The 22,478-nt window shown below is 44.2% G+C and overlaps 1 protein-coding gene across 1 annotated transcript in view; it reads left to right on the forward strand.

Moving 5' to 3' along the window:
* Positions 1-8,802, forward strand: part of lrrc4cb (leucine rich repeat containing 4C, genome duplicate b) — a 43,656-nt gene extending 34,854 nt beyond the window's left edge. The window contains exon 2 of the mRNA XM_076018016.1: positions 4,126-8,802. Coding sequence (XP_075874131.1) covers positions 4,153-6,048 — 1,896 coding nt within the window. The 5' untranslated portion in view covers positions 4,126-4,152 and the 3' untranslated portion in view covers positions 6,049-8,802. The remainder of the gene's footprint in view (positions 1-4,125) is intronic.
* Positions 8,803-22,478: the final 13,676 nt, after the last annotated feature.

The following is a 22,478-nucleotide window of genomic DNA, read 5'->3' on the forward strand; positions in this document are numbered from 1 at the left end:
ATGTTTACATACATGTGGCCCAGGGACGCGTTAATGACTAAACAGCACAACAACAACACTCAAAGGTGGGTGGGCAGGCTTTGGGATCAGGCAACTGGTTTGGGAAACGTCGCAGTTATCGAGGCGCCGAGGTCAAAGGATTTCTTTGCTGTTTTGTTTTTGTAGCTATTCAGTCACTGTGTGAAGTTAATTACTGTTAAAAGGTCCCGCACTGTGAAAATATTGACTTCACAATAAGACGTGTCTTCACGACGCCGGTGAACAAAATCCACCTACTATTGAATTCGCTTGGCGAAGCTTTTTAAAAGTGTGCACTTCAAAAAGACAGCAAGTAATCAGTGCCCCTTGTGATGTCACAACAGGCACTGGTACCTCCCACAGGTTCGTGACGACACAGACACAACAACCGCGCTTTCATCTTGTCCTCTGCTGAACGCAACAGGGTGTTTTAGCAGGAGGCTAAAACATGCCGTTTTCAGACAAGCTGGAAAGTCAAGGATTATTAATGCAGACCTAAAAGTTTCAGAGAAATCAGAGAAATCTAGCCTTGCATAGAGCGCTACACAACTGGTCACACCGTATATTCTCACACAACCAGTCAAGGCCTAAAGGTTTGCAGCATAATCTCAAACAGTGACACACCTGCAACCCACTGCCTGTATCTCTGGCTATCACTCGTGTCTCCAGGGGCACAGGCAGCCTGCCGGGCTTCCGAATCAGCGCAAACCAGGCGAATAAAAACACACGCATGCAAATGTGACAAATCTGTAATCACAGAGAGCTTAACGAGTTGAGATGGCACTCAGTTCATCAAGCGGCGCACTTGCCTCCATTATGATAAGAGTCTCGCCAGATTCCACTTTTTATTGCATACGCCGAAGCAACGGCTGCGAGCAGAAGACACCTGCTCTTTATAAATAGATTGGTACATTATAAGATAAATTAACCGTTTCTCTGCACGTTTGAGATCAAATTAAGGCTGTAAAATCTCTTAATTACATCGAGTATTCTAAAAATACCGTTCTTGTGAGATGCGAGACGATCAGCTTGCTAGCTCAACGCGCCTCTTCGTCAGAAGTTTACTCTCGCAGTTTGTCTGTTTTTTGTTTTTTTCCTTCTTTGAAATAACCCCCCCCCCCCCCCCCCCGGTGCACACAAACAGTTAAAACATCTGGCAAAAATCAAAGAGGAAAACAATAAATATGTCAACAACCCAAACGGGAGGATGGGTGACAAAAATCAATGCCAGTTCATTAAAAATGCAACATGTCTTGTTACATTTCATCGCCTGTGATGTACTCCCTCTGTGAAGAGTTGTGTTTACACAATTCTTTTAATATTTGTAGCACATCAGCAAGACACTGTTTTTTTTTTTTATTGTAAAACCTATTTACTCTATTGACATTTTTTCACTGAATTGCATCACCAGGTGCTTCTATATTAAGCTCCTTTACAAAATTGTACAAATGCATTTTGCCAATTAAAAATGCCTAATGTAGAACATTCACATGTGAATCAAAAATCTCCAAAAGTCTTTACTGTGTTCAAAAACAGACTTTTACTGCAAAACAATCTGCAAAAAAGATTGCAAGGGCAAGTGATGAACAACAAGGAGTCACATGACACGGGGTGGTGTGCATGGGGTAAAAAGAAGATAGAGCCCAGAGACACAGGAGTCTCAGACTTGTGAAGTACAGCAGATATTTGAGGAGTATTGGAACACTGAGGGTTTTAAAGGCCCTGCGAACAGACCAAACCGCTGTTGGCTGTACAAGACCATCTCCTCTTCACTGGGTCTTGGTAGAACCGTGTTGGTGTGACAGCCTTCACACTGGCCAGGACCAATCACACACCTGCCCAGGGTTTAATAACCGCTGCTAGCGTGAAAACCACATAAATCATGGTCACTGAGATCTATAAGCAAAGAAAGGAGCAATGTTGAACGGTTTTCCAGCCTTGATTCTCTTGCGTGAGGTACAAGTGCAGCAGCCTCACAATTCAAGCCAGACTAAACGAGCGCCAGGCGGCGGGAAGCCTCATTCCGTCTCATTTGCAAGCAGCCACTCGTCTCCTCCGCAGTCTTCATCCGCCGCGGCTGGCACTGCTGCCTGGCTGGTGCAAAATTGAGCCTCAGCAAGACTCATTTCTACTGATTAAGTCAGCCACTCATCCTCACCAGAGAACATTTCCCCCTCAGTTAGCAGTTTTTACAGTTTCGGCAAACACCTGTCATAACTCAGTGCATTTGCATCTTCTTGAGCCGAGGGAAGCAAGTTCCTCATATGGTAACAACAGTGGGAAGAGCCAAGCAGAGGTTTAGGTAAAGCTAAAGTTGAGATCCCAGCATGAGGGCTAATGTTTTTTGCACTGAGCGCACTAGGCGAAGACATTAGCTGTACTGGAGTTTCTGTCTGCTACTCTAAATTTTAAAAAAAATAGACAATGGCCCCCGATGCCTCTTCGAATCTCTCAGTTGCTAACCATGCAATGGCTCTCACTCTTTATTTGGAGACAGACAAGTAAATTAGTGAAACAAGTTCCAAATATGACCTCCCCAGACACACAACAGAACATATACTCAATCATTGAATTATTGGTATTGTTGCCCAGTCTGAACAAGCCAACCTGGCAGTTGGCCTCCAGAGAACCTTTGGAAGCCATTCATCCCACCAGGGACTGGGCAGAAGGATAGACACATTGCATGGATGGAAACAATCACGACAAAGGCTTGTGTGTCCTACTGTGACTGAATCGCATTCCAAAAACTTGCAATTAACCACAGCAAGAGACGCTTTGAGAACAGAAGAAGAAGAATGGAGGCAAAGGCTTGCAGAACTAGTATGACCACGTAACTCTAGCATTGTTAAGACGGTACAGCTCAACAACAGGCGTCGATGGCAAGTCATCTGAATGTATGCTATAACAATATATGCACTGGCTCTTTTACAGTGTTGTTTTACAGTTGTTTCAACATGTACAGTTCATTTTCTATTGTTTTCAAGAGACCACACAAGTCCACGCTCTATTTAAGTAAGCTTTGGCGAATCAAGCATTATGTGTTCCAAAAAAAAAAGATTAAAACCATAAATAAATAAATGGATGATGTGTTTTTTTTATGTGTTTTCATATATGGTACAAATGGACTCTGGTGCAGTCATCACAAGATGAAATATAGAAGTAGAAACAACAAAATTGATCAGATCTACAGTGTTACAAATGAGCCTGAGGCAAAGTTTGTTTTCATTGGACCATGTTCATCTGTGGTTGCAGTTGCAACAGACCATGTAAGGAAAGCCAGAAAGATGCCTTCCCTTGACTTTAACATTCAGTATTCAAAAATGATTTCCTAAATTCCTCATTTGCTGCTTTGTTTACATTTGGCATCGTTTCAAGTAACCATTATTTGATTTGTTTTTTTTGTCTTTTTTTGTTTTGTCTTTTTGCATTTCCATCACCATTCCAATACAATTCTCCAGAATGTTCAGGGAAAAACAGGGGGATAGAAACCCAGCCAGTGACTGTGTCCAGGGAAGAGTAAAAACGCGAGTGTGCCATTTATTTTGGGATCAGCACAACATGCTTTGTGTATTTCAAAACTCGATATTTCAAGGGGATGTTGGCTTACAAGAAAGCCCAAATCCTTATCAGTTTGCCTTTTCCATTTTCATTCTGCAGAGTGAATGCATGAGATTGTGTGAAGACCGGGCATCTGGTAGAGTTATGGGTTAGGAGGAGCCTATTCGACAGATGGGCAGATCTGTCAATCATTGTGGAGCTGCTGGAGTTGTTTTGCTCGTCTTTTGTCATTCTGTGCACACTGCTAAAAGTAGATTAGGATTTCATATAATGATCACTGTCATTCACAAACTGTTACAATAGGCACTGAATTTAAAAAGACAATATTTGCATTTCACCCCACAACCCCAAGTTTGGAAGGAAGCGGGTATAGAAAAAGAGCGGATGGATGGAATAATGGATACTCGCATTTCATATGAGTCAACTTTTTTGGGGATTTTTTTTTTTCTAAGAAAATTCTAACTAGATGGAGAACCAAGTAAAAATGTAAATTTGCATATTGAATTTGTGTGGTTACTAATTAGATTATTTTCTTTTTTTTTCTTGCAGAGATCACCAACATCAGATGAACTATGAATGCTGAACACAATGATCTCCTCCCTCCAGCGCCAGACAATGAGAGGTCGTAGGCTGAAGGGGGCGCTGTCCAACCCCCTCTTTGTGCTGCTTTTGGCCCTTCAGATCCTGGTGGTGGCAGGGCTGGTCCGAGCTCAGACCTGTCCTTCCGTCTGCTCCTGCAGTAACCAGTTCAGCAAAGTCATATGTACCCGCAGAGGTCTACGCGACGTCCCAGATGGCATTTCCACCAACACCCGCTATCTGAACCTTCAAGACAACCTAATCCAGGTTATAAAGGTGGACAGTTTCAAACACTTGCGCCATCTGGAGATTCTGCAGTTGAGCAAGAACCACATCCGCAGCATAGAAATTGGCGCCTTTAATGGCCTGGCCAGCCTCAACACCTTGGAGCTCTTTGATAATCGGCTCACGACAATCCCCAATGGAGCATTTGAGTATCTTTCAAAGCTGAAGGAATTGTGGTTACGGAATAACCCCATCGAAAGTATACCATCTTATGCCTTCAACCGGGTCCCCTCACTTCGAAGGCTGGATCTTGGGGAACTCAAGCGACTCTCCTACATATCTGACAGAGCGTTCAAGGACTTGAGCAACCTGCGCTACCTGAACCTTGGAATGTGTAATCTCAAAGAGATCCCAAACATTTTACCCTTGGTCAGGCTTGAAGAGCTAGAAATGTCAGGAAATCAGATCTCTGTCATCAAGCCCAGCTCATTCACAGGATTGGTGAACCTGCAGAAGCTGTGGATGATGCACGCTCAGATCCAAACTATTGAGAGGAATTCCTTTGATGACCTTCAGTCAATGGTGGAGCTCAACCTTGCTCACAACAACCTAACCTTTCTACCACACGACCTCTTTACACCACTGCATCATCTGGAGCGAGTTCACCTCCATCATAACCCCTGGAACTGCAACTGCGACATACTGTGGCTGAGCTGGTGGCTGAAGGATGCCGTCCCAGCAAACACCAGCTGCTGTGCACGTTGCCACGGTCCTGCAGCCTTTAAGGGTCGCTATATCGGTGAACTTGACCACAGCTACTTCCAGTGTGATGTTCCTGTCATTGTGGAGCCACCCAGTGACTTGAACGTGACAGAGGGCATGGGTGCAGAGCTTAAGTGTCGCACAAGCTCGTTGACATCCATCAGCTGGCTCACACCAAACGGCTCACTCGTGACACATGGGGCGTACAAGGTACGCTTGTCCGTGCTCAATGACGGAACGCTCAACTTTACGAGCGTCACAATGCAGGACACCGGCACTTACACCTGCATGGTTAGCAACACGGCAGGCAACATTTCCGCCTCTGCTGTGCTCAATGTGACTTCTGTGGATAACAGTGGTGTGACCTATTTCACCACGGTCACTGTGGAGACCATTGAAACACCAGGGGACGATAGCCAAACGGCTCTTCCACCATTTGGCTGGGTGTCCTCCTCCACCACGAAAAGTACTCCCATTTCAACGAGGACCACAGAGCGGACTTACACCATTCCCGTTGTTGATGTGGACGAAGAGGGACCCCTTAATGGCCTGGATGAGGTGATGAAAACAACGAAGATCATCATCGGCTGCTTTGTGGCCATCACGCTTATGGCCGCTGTTCTGCTGGTCATTTTCTACAAGATGCGAAAGCAACATAATCAGCAAGACCCTGATGGACCTGCTTCCTCCATGGAGGTCATCACTGTAGAAGAGGAGCTTGCTGGTGTCGCTGCCATGGAGAGGCATCTATCACTGCCCCCTCTGGAGCATTACAACCACTACAACACCTACAAGAGCACTTATCACCACCCGCCCATGCTCAGTACCATACACAGCTCAGCTACACAGGAACCTTTACTGATTCAAGCCTGCTCAAAAGACAATGTACAAGAGACCCAAATTTAAACAAGAGTTTCACTCAGTAATCAATATCAGCAGTTTCATACTTGGATACAATGGACCAAAACATGAAGATGAAAGAATTTACCCAGACACTGACTTTGAACTTGACAAAGTTAATGTCGACAATGGTGATAAATCAGCAAAGGGACGCCATATGATACTTAAACAAGTGTCTTTACAAAAACAAAGATTATTTATTAAAAGTATGTCTAGTGGCTAAATGAAGAAAAACAATTTGTGATAGCTTTTTAGCTCATTTTATTTCTCTTTCTCTCTCTCTCTCTCTCTCTCTCTCTCTCTCTCTATGTAATACTGCAAAAGGGCAAGAATGGTTCACTAAAAGTGACAAGAGTACAGCAAGGTACAGAGTCGGGTTGTTGTGATTTCCTGCCATCCAACTCTTGTTGTCTCTCAAGGCAGAATGAGATCCTTTAATGGCAGTGCCTGGCTGATATCACAGTGAAGCCAGCGCGCCTGAAAAGCAAGGCAGAGCAAGAGCAAATACGCCTCCCCCCCTCCCCCAAAGGCCTAAAACAACAGCTATATATCCTTGGCGGCAATTAAGATAAAGTTTCCCTTCACACCAACTACCCTTTATTCACCCTTCTTTCCTTTCCCCGTGTTCTTGTGGACCTTTCCACTCCCATCTCTCCTGCGTCAATCCTTCCTCAGTTTTCTTCCCAATCTGTTTTTATCTCTGTTCCCTTTTTCTTCTCTGTCTGCCCATCAGAGACACTTCGCCACATCTCTAAGCCCCTCGCACTGCCTCATCAGTCTTGTCCTAACCACTGGCATGTGCAGCATGATAGTGGAATGTTGCTCGGGAGAAAAACTGAAGGGGAGCATAAGGCTGCTGTGCGTAGCCTCCCTGTTAAACCAGTAATGATCTATGTCCACTCGATGTCGCATTACCTTGCCATCACCCCAGGGTCACAAGAGCTTGGGCACTGTTGGTCCATCTGTTACACTGATAAAGAGGCAAATGAGGTTGCTTTGTAATGCAGTGTGACCCTGTCAGATGAATTTGGATGGGGTAGTCAGTGGAGCCGCTAGAAACCAGAAGAAAAAAAAAAAAGAGCAGAGATAGGCTATAGCTCATTAATCTGTATCAGCAGTTCATTTGCAGACTAACAGAGGAAAGCTGATAACAAAACAGCATGAGACTCCACTCTCCGTGTTCCCAACATATAGCCGGGGATAGAGGCCTTTGATATTGAAGCGACCCCTGCTCAGTCTCATTTTTGTCAGAGGGAAGAAAACCCGCCCGCACGCAAACACTTTGATGTTGCATCATTTCTAGACCATCAGAACGTTGTCTCTCCTGAAGTCTGTTTACACCCTGATTTTTTTTTTTTTTTTTTGTATTTTGTCTTTCAAAGAACAAGCCTTCATGAGGGGGGAGTTAGGGATGAAAAGTAAAGGACAGTGGGTGGCGAAGGGGAAGGTAGAATTACAACGGTCATGTGGGTTCTTCAAACAAAGATATTGCAGATATGAAGGGAGTGGAGTGAAAAAAAAGATAAGGAATAGAGAGGCAAAACTAGCCATCAAACTGTTGTCATGGTAACAGTGACCTAGTGCAGAAAGTATGAAGAGGTAGATACGCCTGTTGCAATATCTCTGGGGTTTTTCTTTTTCGTTTTTTTTTTTTTTTATATTCGCTGCCGATTTCACACACACCACTAGTTACGGACTTAAGTAGCTCAGTGAAATGGATTTGACTCAAACATGTCGTCAGCTTTGAAAGCACGGTTTTGGGTTTTTTGAATTACATCAAAAAATGATGTAAAAAAATATTCAAAATTCAACAGAGCGTGTTCTGCTTGCTCTATTGACATACACCTGACACCCACAATGAGGTACAAAGTGGTTCTCTAAAAAGACTTTTCTTTGTTGTTGTTTTTTTTCACATCAGCTGACAATGTGAAGAAATGTACTGACATACCCCAATTAAAATGCCAGTGTATGGTTAAGCAAAGAAAGACATAATATAATAAATAATATATACATAGAAAGAGTTATAAGACAATGGTAGCATTGTGAATGAAAGCACTTCGAGGTGAACCATTCTTTCTCTTGACACTCTTTTCTTTTAAAATGCTCAATTCCTTTTCAATGCTTCTGGTGGCTTAATGATTCAATGTTGATGCTAGCTGCAGCGGGGAAGGATTTAAAAAAAAAAAAAAACAAGGTGAGATTTAATATGTACATTTGGACATGAGGGTTGTGAATTGTTCAAGAAGTAAGGACGATCCCTGCATTGGTATTTACAAGAGCAGGATGACTTTAAGTGGAATGGGATATCTGAATGCCAGAATGAAATTAAGACAGAATGTGGACTTGAAATACCAGCAGAGCGAGCCTGAGTTTTGTGAGAAACCTGAAGCCAAGGTGATCAAACTCGTGTGTTATTCTGCCAATTGTCTATGTGTGGGAGGGGGTGGGAGGGGTTATTGTACGTGGGGATATTCTCTCTCATTTTTGGAGAGGGTGATCATCAAATAATTAAATTTCTACAAAAAAATATTTTCAAAAATGCGATGCAAAAAAAATATTCAGACCATAATTTTACATGTGCTTCAATTGTTAAAAAAAAACTAAAAAGCAAAACAAAAAGATGCAAAAAAAACAAAAAAAAAAGACTGTGCTTGTAAGGATTCCAAAAAATTTCTCCAAGGATGACGGTCAATTATTGATACCTGAGATTGTAGTTCATACTGTACACAAATTCAAATAAAACTGATTTTTTTTCCATTACATTTTACAGAAGGAATAATTCCATAAAAAAAACATTGTCCCAATTTTTCCATATGTCCTATTGGCAAATGAGCAAGAAATATTCATAAAATGATGAATAAGCAGCCATGAGAGGACTGAACAAGAAATGCCCACAAGGGAAGCGGATCTCTCAAAGAGGAATGGGATGTGATCCTTCTAGATCACACATGAGAAATTCAATCTCATCATCTACTGTAGTTTGAGTCACCATGTCTATCCATCTACAGAATCACTCGATTTACTCAAGCGTAATTGAGAAATTCACATCTGAGAACACAGTCCACAATCCTGCAGTCCATGTTGAGGCAACATGATATATTGATATGATATGACGATGAGAACCACATAAGACCTCGGGGACAACAGGCAGAAAACACAAGTTAATTAGTCAACACAACCGTCAGAGCCAAAGTTACACTCCCCCACACTCTGCCAGCATGCATCGTCTAGATGGCATCATGGGAATGGTTCCACGTTGGGTAATCTTTCAAACACCCCGAGTCAGAGATACCTGGAGGCGTATGACTGAAAGTCAACCCCTGTCAAAGCTATATTCAGATAGCGTTTGACTGGTCATGAATTAACCAAAAGCAACCGCATGTTGTATCACACAGCAGTGTGAAGGTTAATGAATGATAATGTAAGCCCCTTTCATACATCCACCCCTGAAGATTTCTCGGAAGTGTCCCAGCAGGGCTGAACGTGTGAACACAAATGGGTGGAGGCCCATAGAACAGTGTCTTTGATTTCTCTAAGACAATATGATCAGATTGACTTGAACGACGTGAAAAAACAAGGGTTGTTTCTGACTAAACAGAAGCAAGTTCTCTGTATACTCTGTTCCCTGTGTATTGGTTGAGGACAGATTAAGGTCCTAAGCTAAGGAGGGCATAGTCTTGTTCAGTTTATAAAGTACGCTGGGAATAAGGTACCTTTCCTTGACTGTTATCACCAAGAAAGCGATCCCAGGTAAGTGAGTGTTTGAAACATCACTTCTGTGTACAAAATGTTGCTTGAAAATCTTCCATGACCTTATAACTGCAGATCAAACTCAAGTGCAACCCACCACGTCAGTCTTGCAGCAAGACTTGTTGCACTATGCCACGCTATTGGTAGATGAATGAACCTGGAGTGTGTACTCTGATGGAATCTCTCTTGAGGACATTCCTTGTAGGCAATCTAAAAATAAACAGCCATACCGCAGGCTTTCTAATTGAAACAGTCCGAATTACTGTGTACATGGATATTCAAAATTATATTCACAAAGACGGACTCTTCAGTATAAAGAGCCATACTTGCCCAGTGTAGTTACTGGCATCATCAGTCTGCACTGTCTGAATGATAACAATGAAAAAATATTTTTTTTGTTTGTTTGTTTGTTTTGGAGGGAGAAAAACATTCACGCAGCCTTGATGTCGGCTCTATTCATGTTCATGATTTGAAGCTATTGTTGCTAATAGAAAGTGTGGACGAGAAGTGTGTCTTTTTTTTTATTATTTCAACTTCCTTTTTGCTTTATGTCTCTCTCTCTCTCTAATGTTGCCATCACAAGAGATGTGGAGCACAGGCTTTTCCTGTTTTTCTCAGGAGGTTTGGACCAAACGTGGTGGAGTGTCATTATCTTTTCTCATCATCATTCTTTGAGCCTCATCATCTTTTTCGAAGTGTTGTGATTTACTAAGCAGTCGCCTCAACATGCTGGAACTGTTTAGAGGTGGGTTTGGAAGTGTGTGTGTGTGTGAAGTGATTCATTGATACTTCCCAGACAAATACATTCCCGTTTCAGCAGAAAACAGATTTCCAGTCAAACATTTTGATGATATACTGCAACAATTTGTGTTTAACTATAGGATATGTTTGAATTGGCAAAATTCTGGGATTCCATCTGCAAAAGAGCAATCACAGAAACCATGGAGCCTACAAACGGCAGCGAAAAAAACATTCCAAATTCAATAGCTGGAGACAGCTTCGCAATGTTTTATGGTTATTTTGAGTATTCCTGTTCAGATAACAAGAATTAGACTACTTCATGAAAAGTACTGAGCAATTGAGTAACAACACCTAAGGCTTAAATATTTAAAAAAAACAACAACATTGGTGCAGTGAAAATTAGCACACTGGAGCTGCAGAGTAAATGGCTCTACGTTTCCCTCAACGCCTCCATTTGCTGATTCCAAAAAAACCTTAAAAAAAAAAAATAATAAAAATGATGTGACGATAACTGGCAGAGGCAACAACAGAGGCAGGGGAATGGGTGCGGATTAAAATAAGATACAAGCGTGAGACTCATGTGGGCTGAAAATCAAAATATGTGTTGCAGCTCCATACCCACACACACACACACACACACACACACACACACACACACACACACACGCACACGCACAAACACATAAACATCCAGACTCCACTGTGGAGAAGACGGGGAGCGGCACGCTGGTTGCAGCCAGCGGTGACCTTTGGGTCGAAAAAAGACATCTGCTTCTCTTAATCCCCATCAGTCCCTGCGGTGGTACAACACCACGAATGACACGCAGCCAAATCTGACAAAGCTTTTTCATGAAATCACTGTATTATTATTATTTTTTTTCCACCAGTATTAAAGTAAATTTATTGCAGTGCCAACCCATTTCCAAGTGAGAAAACGCCTGCAATAAAACAATGCCTAATATCACACGGCCGGGGGCACACTGTGGCAATTATTTTTTTTTCGGGGCTTGTATTGAATTTGGAATGGTTTTGTTTGCGAGGGAGGAGAGAGGGGGTGTCACCTGGCTGACTGGGTACTACAAGTTGGACCAAACCTGACACTACGGCACATCGGCTATTGAGCCCTTCTTGGACTAGCTACCTTTTCTGGGAGCTCGATCCGCACCGACGCTCAACCAGACGGAAATACTTTGTTTTTTTGCACGCCCAGACAATCATTAAAACAGCAACTAACAGGCCATCAAATTTCAATAAAGCCATTTTAAAGAGCAAATTAAAAAGAGGCAGAAAACTACTATGGGGCCTGTAAGCTAAATGCTGCTGTTTTGTTCTGCAGTTTTCTCCTGATGCTGCTGCTATCTGAACACCTTCAGGTGTTGTGGTAATTACATTAAAAAAAAAAGTTTTTTCAAACCTTAAATGTCATCAGGCTTTGGTCTTAAAGAGTAATTCTCTGACATTTTTCTGTGTGTTTAATCCACTGGAATCCTGTGTAAAAGAAAAAAAAACAACCTAAAAAAAACATGCTCGTTGGCCTTTAAACACTTGCCGCTGCCTCAGGGATGTCAAACTTGCAAGTGTTGCAGACGAAGGAGATCGGTTTTAAGTGGCAGCCTGACCATGAAAATGACGGGCAACCTTCACATCTGAGAACCAAAGGGTAGTAGCGGCATTAGCACACCATGCAACTAGGTCAGCATACATGTAAGAGTGCAGCAGAGGCAAGCGCTACAAGCTGATCTAACAGCTGTGAATGCAGGAAGGGGTTGTTTTTGATAGACTGTCTTTAGTGAAAACAAAATTGGACAGAACAAATAAATCGAAATGGTGCCTGATGTCCTTGAAATGGAAATCTGGCTTCAACCTCAACGAAAATGGACATTCTCTTTGCTTTAGCATATTTATGCACTGGCAGGGAGGCAGGGAGAGACTTCTAAGAGAGGCCAAAAGTAGAATTGCTGAATATGCTTGAGAGGTCTGTCACCGTGCCAGACACCCGACCAGCTAACTCTGGCTGACAGGGTGACCCCAGTGAACACGTTACATAGATCCAACACATTATCTGAAGACGCTCATAGTGTTGCTGCACATTAAGTCTGTGTGTGTCATGCCGTTGTTGATGCCTGGACCAGGACACACTCTGGCCCCGCTCTGACCTCACAATATAAAATATTCAGTGAAACCTGAGCTCAGCTTTCATTTATTTTTTGCCCTATTCTTCTTTGAGGCTTTGGCAACCATTATGCTCCAGAACCATTGGGAAGTTTAGCAGAAGGAGAAACAAAATGGACCCAAAGGAAGGAAGCCAGTGGTAGCCATCATTGGCTTCCATCAGAAAAAAAGGAATAAAAACAGTACATAAGAAAGAGTACAGGAGGAGTACTCACCATGCTGATCTTGTGCACATTCACTGGTCATGTGTCAAACTGGACCCGTGTGAGTCCGAACAGTCAGCAATGTGGCGACTTTGGTTGGGTTAATCAATAAACATAAGCCACTGAGGCTGCTAGCCGGAATTATAGTTGAAGCGTCGTTAAAACAGCTCCAGTTGAATGACTCGAAATACCCACTGTTGCTCCAATCACAGTTTATTTTTACCATAAGAGTCGCCTGTCCATTGGCGGTGCTTTTACCAGTAATATGCGAGCAAATCATGCCATCATACAACACAATGACGACGACTGTCAAAAACAATGTGCTTCTTCGGCTAGCAAAACAACACAGAGGAAAAATTTCTTCTTCTCAATTAGCCCTTTGACGCACAACAAGTAGTTGCGCCACCTACTGTGGCAACCGGAAAGCATAAACATAAACACAGAAATGGGTCTAACAGTCAGAGATGCATGTTTTTCAGTTTTTTTGTCTTCCACTGCTCATGAAGCTGGAGCACGTGGCTACCTCCTGCATCCTTTGGTTGGAATTCTTTCCAACTGTGAAAGTGCTAAACAGGATTGGAAAATGTCAGGAGAGCCTCCGCTGAGTGAAAATGGTGAGCGGCACATATGTGAAATTTCAATCCGTTTAGGGGCACCAAAAAAGAAATTAAATGACAGAAGGGGGGAGTCAGGCTGAGGGATAAAAAAAAAAAAAAAAAAATGCAATTTAATGTGTGTGGTTCGGGGATAAAATGTTGGCGTGTGTGACATGCTATTGGTTGTTGTTTTTCAGCCGCAGGTTCCTTGAATTGCTTTAGACAGCGTGGTGTTGGTCGAACGGTCGGTGGGGGGAAAATAACTGCTGCTGCTGCTGCTGCTGCTGCTGCTGCTGCTGCTGCTGCTGCCTCGGCTCGTTTCAGCTCGAGTGCCTCACGCTAAACAGGTGAAGTTCTCCCCTCGCCGGGAATACTGTGTAGATTTTATCGTTGCATCGACGAGCTGGAGCGTCCCGCCCTGCCGCTTCGCTTCGGAGTGTCTCATGCCACAGTGGCTCTCCCGCAACGTTTATGTCGTTGTGGTGGCGGAGCAGAAAAATGAATTATCGACTAGCTCTGGGCATTAGGTGCCTTATAATTGCCGCACTATTGGTTCAGTAAACTGTATCCCGATAGATCACATGCTGGGTCAGCAGCAGCATTACGACTGACTCACACTAGTCCCATGTGACACACGAGCTGTTGGTGGTAGCAACCAACCGCTATAAACAGGAGTTAGTCCACCTTCCAACATCCACATGCTTTTAGCAGAATTGTTCACGTCAGTGTGGCCTAAATATTAATGGGTCTCGTTGGCTTCAGATTAGGAAGGATTAAAAGACCCAGAGTGCAGTATTTAACAGCATCTGGTGGTTAGAAAACATACTGCAAACAAGTCAATACCTGTGAATATGTACTAGAAAAGTGTTTGGTGCGCGTCCATGAACGAGAGTCCCGGTCAGCGGCTGGCGTCCTCCTGATATCAGCTGTGATGTCAGTGCAAAACCTTGAGCAGATCCACGTTTGATGGTGGATTCGAGGCGGTGCAGAACTCCATATAGTAAAGTGAAAAAAAAAAAAAAAAAAAAAAAAAGCTTTGGTGTGAACATAAAAAAAAAAAACCGACAGTTGTTTCATTTTAGTGCCACCACCAAGTTGTTTTCCATTCCATTTTATGCCCATGGACGCCCGTACACGTGTCACTCTGGGCCTTTTAAAAGAAACAAACAGTTTAAGCCATCACAAACTACTTCAATCTCCAAAGAGGTTGTTTGTCACAGTGCTTCCCCGCAGACGTTTGGCCCTGACGGCTGTAACGGCGGTGCGTGGACCCGCGCCAGGAATTAAAGAGTCCAGGACGGCTCCGCCTTGAAAGCTCGGAACGCGGTCTGTCTTTTAAGGGAATTAAACATTTGAGGAGCGGCAGAATCTGTTAGAATCCGACTAATCAGTACAAAACCTGACGGAGGGAGAGCGCTCTGACGCGGCGCTGCGACGGTGGCAGCCAATCTTCAGCTGTGTCACAGCAGACGGAATGAAGAGCAGAGGATTACGGGAGATAAACGCAGAAAGACGGACATGTAAAACCACAATCGCACGGCTTCCATTCACACCAGCACTACGAGGGAATAACTGAAGTCGACATAGATATTTGACATTCCATATTTTCAGACCCAAGGTTATTGTACTTTATTCTAACCACGTTTTAGATTGTGTATTGCCCTTAAGCCCTGGCAATCATATCATATTTGCCAGTTATGCAGAGCAAATTACTGCATCAGAGTTTTTAAACTGTATCCGACAATCTGATGTAAAATTGCCCATATCACAGCATTATTTTTTTTTTTTTTCAAATACTACTCAATGTTGTTGTTTTTTATGCAAATATCAATTCTTTAACGCAGCTGTGAGCAGTTGCTTAGCAACAGCTGCTGTTAGCAGAGGAAGACAGACGAGTGGTGGGAGGACAGACACTGGACACTTATTACCCCTTAAAAGTAGCTGCGGAACACACAGAATAGCTAACGTGTCTTTTCAAAGGAGGCACAGGCACAAAAAAGGAAATTTCTAACGGCACGATTCTTACAACAACAAAAAAAAAGAAAACCCTCTTTGACATACGTCCTGGCACACACGTTCTGCCTTGACATGGTGCACGGTAGCGGCAGGAGCCAACTTGTCACATTTTTATTTTGCTAGCAGGACAATTTGTAATCTGACGCAAAACGGGTGTAAACAGCTCAGGTCTGCTCGACTTGCCCGTGTGAGTGTGCCGCCGTGTTATTAGCGCGTCTCATGCGTTTTGCGACTGAGCCGCTGAGACGGCATTTAGGAACATCAGCCAGCCCTTTGTGACGTCACTGATAAACCTCCCAGGCAGTGGCTCCGCTTTATGACAGCGGCCTTGTTTTTGCCTCCCTACATTTGACAACAGAAAAAAATAAAGTATTCCGTCAGACATTCAACTTCTGGTGACTGAGGTGTAATGTCTGATGATCTACCTCCCAGTCACTTGCAGGTTACCAGAGCGCAATTTGCGCTTCTGACTCCTCGTGTGGCACATTTCTCGGGGGGGGGGGGTTTGTCATTAGCGCAAAAACCTTTGTGGATGCGACCGTTCTTCGTGGACCTGGCCCTATATGTTCAATACACTATGACTGTAGGAGAGATGTTAAGATATTAGGTGAGTTACTTTTTTTGTTCACGCTTTGACGTAAAGAGCTCTTTTCTTCGGCCCGTGGTGACGAACTTCGGTAAACTCAGGCTTAACATACATTCTGGTACTGAATCTGGTTGTGTTTATCGGGATGGGATGAATCACCCTCAACAGAGTGAGTCGTTCTCACGCCCGCACATCCTTGGCGAACCGGCTAAAGCATGGCGGTTTTAAATAAAATGGTGCACGCCACTCAGGATATACCTCTGCGGTAAGACCCACACAGAGCAGCACCTAAACAATCCTCTTAAGGCCAGGGAATGCATGTGTGTGTGTGTGTGTGTGTGTGTGTAGGGAGGTGGGGGTGACCAGGAGTGAGTTCAGGACTCAGCACTCACCTCCACAACTTTGAGTAAGCACTTTCCCGTTGTTCACGGCTGGAGTGGCGCCAGGCTAACCGAAAGACCTCCAGCACCTCTTGAAAGGATTACACGCCTTGGCTTTCTGACATTTGTATACATACAAACTGTATCCCCCCCTCCCCGCCCGCCCCTTCTTTCTCAGTGCGTGCGTTTCCTGCCAAGCTGCCATTCTGAAACGAATGTGCTCCGGTGAGATCACCTTGAGGAAAAAACGACACGGCCGTGGAACCGCGCCGCCCTTCTTTTCGTGGTTCGCACCGAACCATACTGACCCTTTGAAAGGGGGTGCGTACGAGTTTTAAAAGAGGCGCTGCGAGCGCCCCTGCAGGTTATGAAAGTGTTTACGTCCTCGTCGTCTATTCGTTGGAACTCGCCCTCGATAAGTTACCAAGGCCACAAGTCGGGAGAGAGCACTTTGTTTATTTGTGAATAAGCAACGCATAAAGTTAAAGCGGAAAACCAATGAGCTTTCATGTAAAAAAGTAAAAATATCATACTGATACTAATCTTCATTTAGGCCTTGTTTAGACTGCCAGCCAAAATCTGATTTTTAGCCCGTCCAGACTGAAACCGGATGGCTCTTTTGTAGTCTGAGCAGTCACGAATCACATGAAATCCAATTTTTTACAAAACAGATTGAAACCACCTTTGGGAGGGAGTTTCAAATGCCATTTGGGCAGATGCGTCTCAGTCTGAGCAGCTCCAAACACACTGATCGGTTCTGACCGTCCGTGACGTCACTCTATGTGACGCAAGACCCAATGCGCCAGACCAGGGGGCGCCACTGGAGGTGCGGGGCTGTAACGTAATGGAACAGACAGCAACAAGTAGAACCCAGCAGTGCGCGTACAGAGGAGGAAACTCATTGGCTCATCAGTCTGTGGGGAGATACAGTAGCTCCACTCAAGCCAAGCTCCAGGCCATGTATCGCAACAAGTGCCGCTGTCGCAATTCTATGACGCCACTCACTACACGCGCTGGACGACGCCTCCGCTCCGACGTCGTTGCCACAGCAACCTGTCAGATGGGTCAATAATGTGGCCCAGTCTGAACAGAGCCACATCCCATTTGGACACTTGCTAAAAACATCAGTTCGGACTGTCGGCCCTAAAAATTTGACAAGAAATCTGATTGGAATCAGATTTGCCTGCAGTCCAAACGCAGCCTTATGTGTTGAACGCTGCCGTCGGTGAATCAGTGGCGGCGTCGACTCACAGCAGGAGGGCTTAACGTCCCACCTTCACCGCACAGTAATTGGCTTAAAAATGCTTCTTAATGTGACGGACCCACACCGGGGACATGAAAAGGACTGGGAGCAGCGGAAATGTGTGGGTTGAAATTAAAAATTTAAAAAAAGAAAGGTGCATACTCTTGTCGTTACAATGGGCCTCTTTTGACACGAGGCCGCCGGCGCGTTAGTTCTGCCTTCAGCCACGAGACGTTCGGGATTTCGGAGCCCGTCGGTGATCTGGATCATTTCCGAGGGAACAGCAGATTCACTTTGTGGAATAAAAAAAAATGTTGTCACGCTGTTGCCCGGGCGTGGATTCTCGTGGGTTCGGCAGATTCATTGACCTCCCGCAGTCGCAGACACACGGACGTCTGTTAACTTGAGCGTGAAATCCCGAGAACGGAAAGGCACGGCAGCGCCCGTCGAGTCAGCGGGATGTTTGAGGTTTGCAGGAATGAAACCTGCGAATGAAACACGATGATAAACCCACACAGGCAGACGCAAGGATTCCTCTGGAGTTGCAAGGTGGTTTCAAATTAAGAAAATGACGACGCGGAACCCGGCTGCAGCTCCAAGAACGACGGGGGTCTCCTGCTGATATTCCAGCGACTGAACGTAGAAGGCGCTCAGAGGAAATAAATAAACATTAATAGTGCGATAAGGCAAACAGAAAGGATCAGTGTGCCTCTGTTCTGGTGTGTGAGTCTGGCGTTTTATTTAGCATGTTAAGCCACTTGAAAGAGAAACACAACGAGACAAAAACAGCTGAGATTTGTTCCGTGTGGCCCATGTTGCTGTCACTGGAAATGGGATTACAGGCATCAGGCTATCATCGGGGTTTTTTAAGGATCATCTGATTTCAGATTATAAGGATTAGAGGTTTAAAACAGACTCGCACAAATTGGGGGAGGAGGGGGTATCGTCGTAATTAGCAGTCACATTCTTTTTTTGTGTGAGTGCTATAAGAGCCAATTTGTGGCCGTCATCTGTGGAGAAGTAAGTTCAGCCGACATTCAAATGTAATCTATTTACAGCACATCACTGCGCTGATGGAGTTTTCAGTTCCTTTTTTTTTTTTATATAATCCGGCAAAATGCTGGAGTTTTACAGTGGGGAGGACTCCCAACCACTCGCAGTACTTCTTTCAGGAAAGAAAAAAGAAACGAGAAAAAACACTTTGCATCCATACATTTCGCAACCACTAGAAGCAGCATTTTGTCAAAAATATTTTAGTCAAATACCTTCTGTCGCCACCAGCGAAAGGAGCCACATTGCCGTGAGCACTCGCGAGTACGGAGAGTTACAGGAGGGTGTGAAATGTCTTCTGTTGCAGTTCTTTAATGCGGTGAAACCCCGGAACAGTCAGAAAACTAGGTGGAGAAAATGGGCAAAATTTCAATTCAATTCACATTTCAAACGTAAAAAAAGACGTAAGAGCGCACGATGCGCAACTTGAATTAAAGAGGATTAACTGCTAAATGTTCATCGAGCGTGCCTCAGAAGCTGCATTTCCATTACAGTTTTTCGCAAAATAAAAGCAATATTTCTAAAATTTCAACAAAGTACATTTGCGACTTCATTGAATGGTGCGAAGTGCGTAAGCCGTAATTCTCGTAAAATCTCGTCCTGCGAGAATTCTCCTAATTCTCGGAAAATTTGAAAAATGTTGCTTTTGTTTGTTTACTTTTGTGTGCTGTCAAGAATGGTTGTTATGTTTTTTTCTCTTTGACTTCTTATGAAAAACATTCCGTCTCCCCATCCGTCCAAACATAACACGCTATTTTCACTTGAAGTGAACTGGTCACGTGACCTCTTGCATCACATCTGTTTGTGCAAATGCGAAAAAAGCGTTTCCATGACACTTTTGTGATATACCTCTATATCGATGCGTCTAAAAAAACCATCTCATGAGAGCATCAAATTCATCTTCTATACCCGCTTATTCCTATTCAGGGTCACGGGGGTCTGCTGGAGCCTCTCCCAGCTGTCTTAGGGCGAAGGGTCAAGTCACCAGTTCATCGCAGGGCCACATAGAGACAAACAACCATTCACACTCACATGCACACCTATGGACAATTTAGAGTCTTCAATTGACCTCACATGCATGTTTTTTGGAGTGTGGGAGGAAGCCGGAGAACCCGGAGAGAACCCACGCAGACACAGGGAGAACATGCAAACTCCACACAGAGAAAGGTCCCAGGCCCGGGCCCCGGAAACGAACCCACGACCTTCTTGCTGTGAGGCGGCAGCACTTTATTGCGAAATTTAGGTTTTGCGCAAGTCAGGGGGTAATAGAAACGCAGCTAGTGAAATTATCAAGCAAAAGTTCGGTGTGAAAACGGATTTTTCTGCGTTGGAGAAAAGTGTCGCCGTTTCAGAAATCTGAACTGCTGAAATAAACGCTTATTCCCTCATATAATAACTCCCCACTACTTAGAGAAGGCACATGTTGCTGCGTTCACTGAACCGCTGTTCTTGTCTGTATGCCTCTTCCTGAGCTCACTGAACCTTCTTCCCAATGCGCCCTCTTTTCCCCTAAGTGCTGGTGGGAATGGCGCGACTGGGTGGCACGTGTTGTGAACTATTTATCTCCCGCTAGTTGTTCGGCTGCCAGCGTGGCGCTCACAACAGGGGGAGCGGAGTGGAGCAAAAACAAATATGACCTGCTGATTTTACGGCTAATGAGCTCAGCAATGAGATAATAAAGTGTTGACAATCGCAATTATGTTTATAGTTATTGAAATTTAATTGGTGGCGGCGGAAACGCATCCCGATCCCTCGAAGGTTGGGGGGGATGGGGGGGGGGGGTGTGATAAGAAAAAGAAAAAGAATCAGAGGCAGAGAGTCCAGAGTTGTCGTACACGTCTTTTCCCGACTTTTAACCAGACTGCTATTTTTTTCCCCCAGCCCAGCTTAATGACACATCATTTGCACCTGCAAGTGCTACGACTGCCAATCTGAACCCGAAGTGAGAAGATGATTAACGCCTGAAAACTGGAGCGACTATAATGGCTTGTGAGATCAACTGGGTACAAAATAAATGAGGCTACGTAGAGCAAAGTGACATCACAAGTGAGAATGGCAAGATTCCTGCAGTCGTTTTTTGCCAATTAAAGAAAGTTTTGGGATTCTTTTTTATTCATTTTGTTTTAGTTTCCTTCTGTTTCCTAATGCAATATTCCTCAACTTTCAAAATACATTATGGAAACGGACTAATTGTCCAGTTTGGCAAATTGGCTAGTTTGACTAACATATACTATATACATATACTAACTAAAAAAAAAAAAAATTTTTTTAAAACGCAATTGTGGCACATTTTTTTTCTTTTAAGGTGTTTTTTTCTTTCTTTTTTCTTTTTCAATTCAGCCTCTGTATGCTAAAAAGCTAAAAAAATAAATAAATAAATAAAAATAAAACTAAAAATTAATGGCTGACATTAAACCTGAATTGGAAGCATCCCTTTTGAGGCAGCTTAAAAAATCGTGGAGGAAGCAGTTTATGTTCCTATGTTGACACCGAGAAAAACATTACGTTCCTGTAAATTGTTTGCGAAACGTCCAGTGTGTGAAGGCGCTTCCTGTCCCACGGCATCGGCGACAGTCGAATCACCAGTTTGAGTCTCAACGGTCCACTCAGGTGTCGGCTGCTTGCTATGCTGCACACAACACGTGGAGCCGCAGACAAAAAAGCCCGCTTTAATATTTATCAGCTGAAACTCTCCTGAGCTAACTGCGCCCCGCGCATGACAGGCAGGAGAGCTGCGCCCGTCTGAACCCTTGCCAGCGGCTCCCGCAAACAATTTAACAGGTGAGCGTTCCGGAGTGCCGCGACGGCGCCAAAACCGTGGAAAAGGAGCACCTGATGTAGTTCCCCGTGGTCCCGCTATCCCATTAGGACGGGAAGTGAAGGAGAAAGAGGAGAAATCCGATTTGTATTTCATTAAAAATGCAGAATTCAACGGTGAGTCGTCGGCATATTTACCAGGCACCTTGAGGGGAGGTTGCGAAAATAATGCATTAGCGATTCGAGGTGAACGTTGTCCTCCTCGACGGCTTACATCAGTCTGAAGGTGAAAACAAAATTGAGGGTGCGCCGCGCGCGCACGCACACGCACACACACACACACTGCGCTGAACTGCAACTCGCTGCAATGCTCAAATCTTCAAGGTAAAGCCAGGAGAGGCGTTATCTCCATGAACAACGCAGCCAGACTATCTGCAAAGTTGTTTTTTTTCTTTCACTTTGCGAAGGGAAAAAAAAAAAAAAATCCCGCATAGTTAAAAGAAGGCGTTTTGATTCGAAGTGGGCAGGAGTCAACCTTCCGTCTCGGACGGAGTCTCAAAATGGTGTTTTGAAGATTTTGGTCCGCCGTTTTTTTTTTTTGTATTCGGCCGTTTGTTTTATTTTCCCCTCAATCTGTTTCGACATGGTCCACAAGGTTGCGCACAACCCCGAGGGAGCCGAGGGCAGATAAGGAGAGAGAGTCAGCGTTGTGTTTCGCCGGCTGACCTTGATTCCACCCGTCTGTTGCGTCATCGGGAGCGGAGCTGTGACCACGCGCTGCTAAAGCTACCTGGAGCAACTCCGGACGCTGTGCAAGCCAACCGGGATTCCATTTGGAAAACATCTGGCCTTGTATGTTTTTAGGTTATTCTTTTTTTTTTTTTTTTGGTTTTCTTCTTCGTAGACACAGGACATTTTGTGAACCCACCCGGCAAACACAAA

The sequence above is a fragment of the Nelusetta ayraudi genome, unplaced genomic scaffold (assembly GCF_046127955.1).
Source record: "Nelusetta ayraudi isolate G7.1 ecotype Tasmania unplaced genomic scaffold, CSIRO-AGI_Nayr_v1 ptg000002l, whole genome shotgun sequence".
In the NCBI taxonomy this organism is placed as follows: domain Eukaryota; kingdom Metazoa; phylum Chordata; class Actinopteri; order Tetraodontiformes; family Monacanthidae; genus Nelusetta; species Nelusetta ayraudi.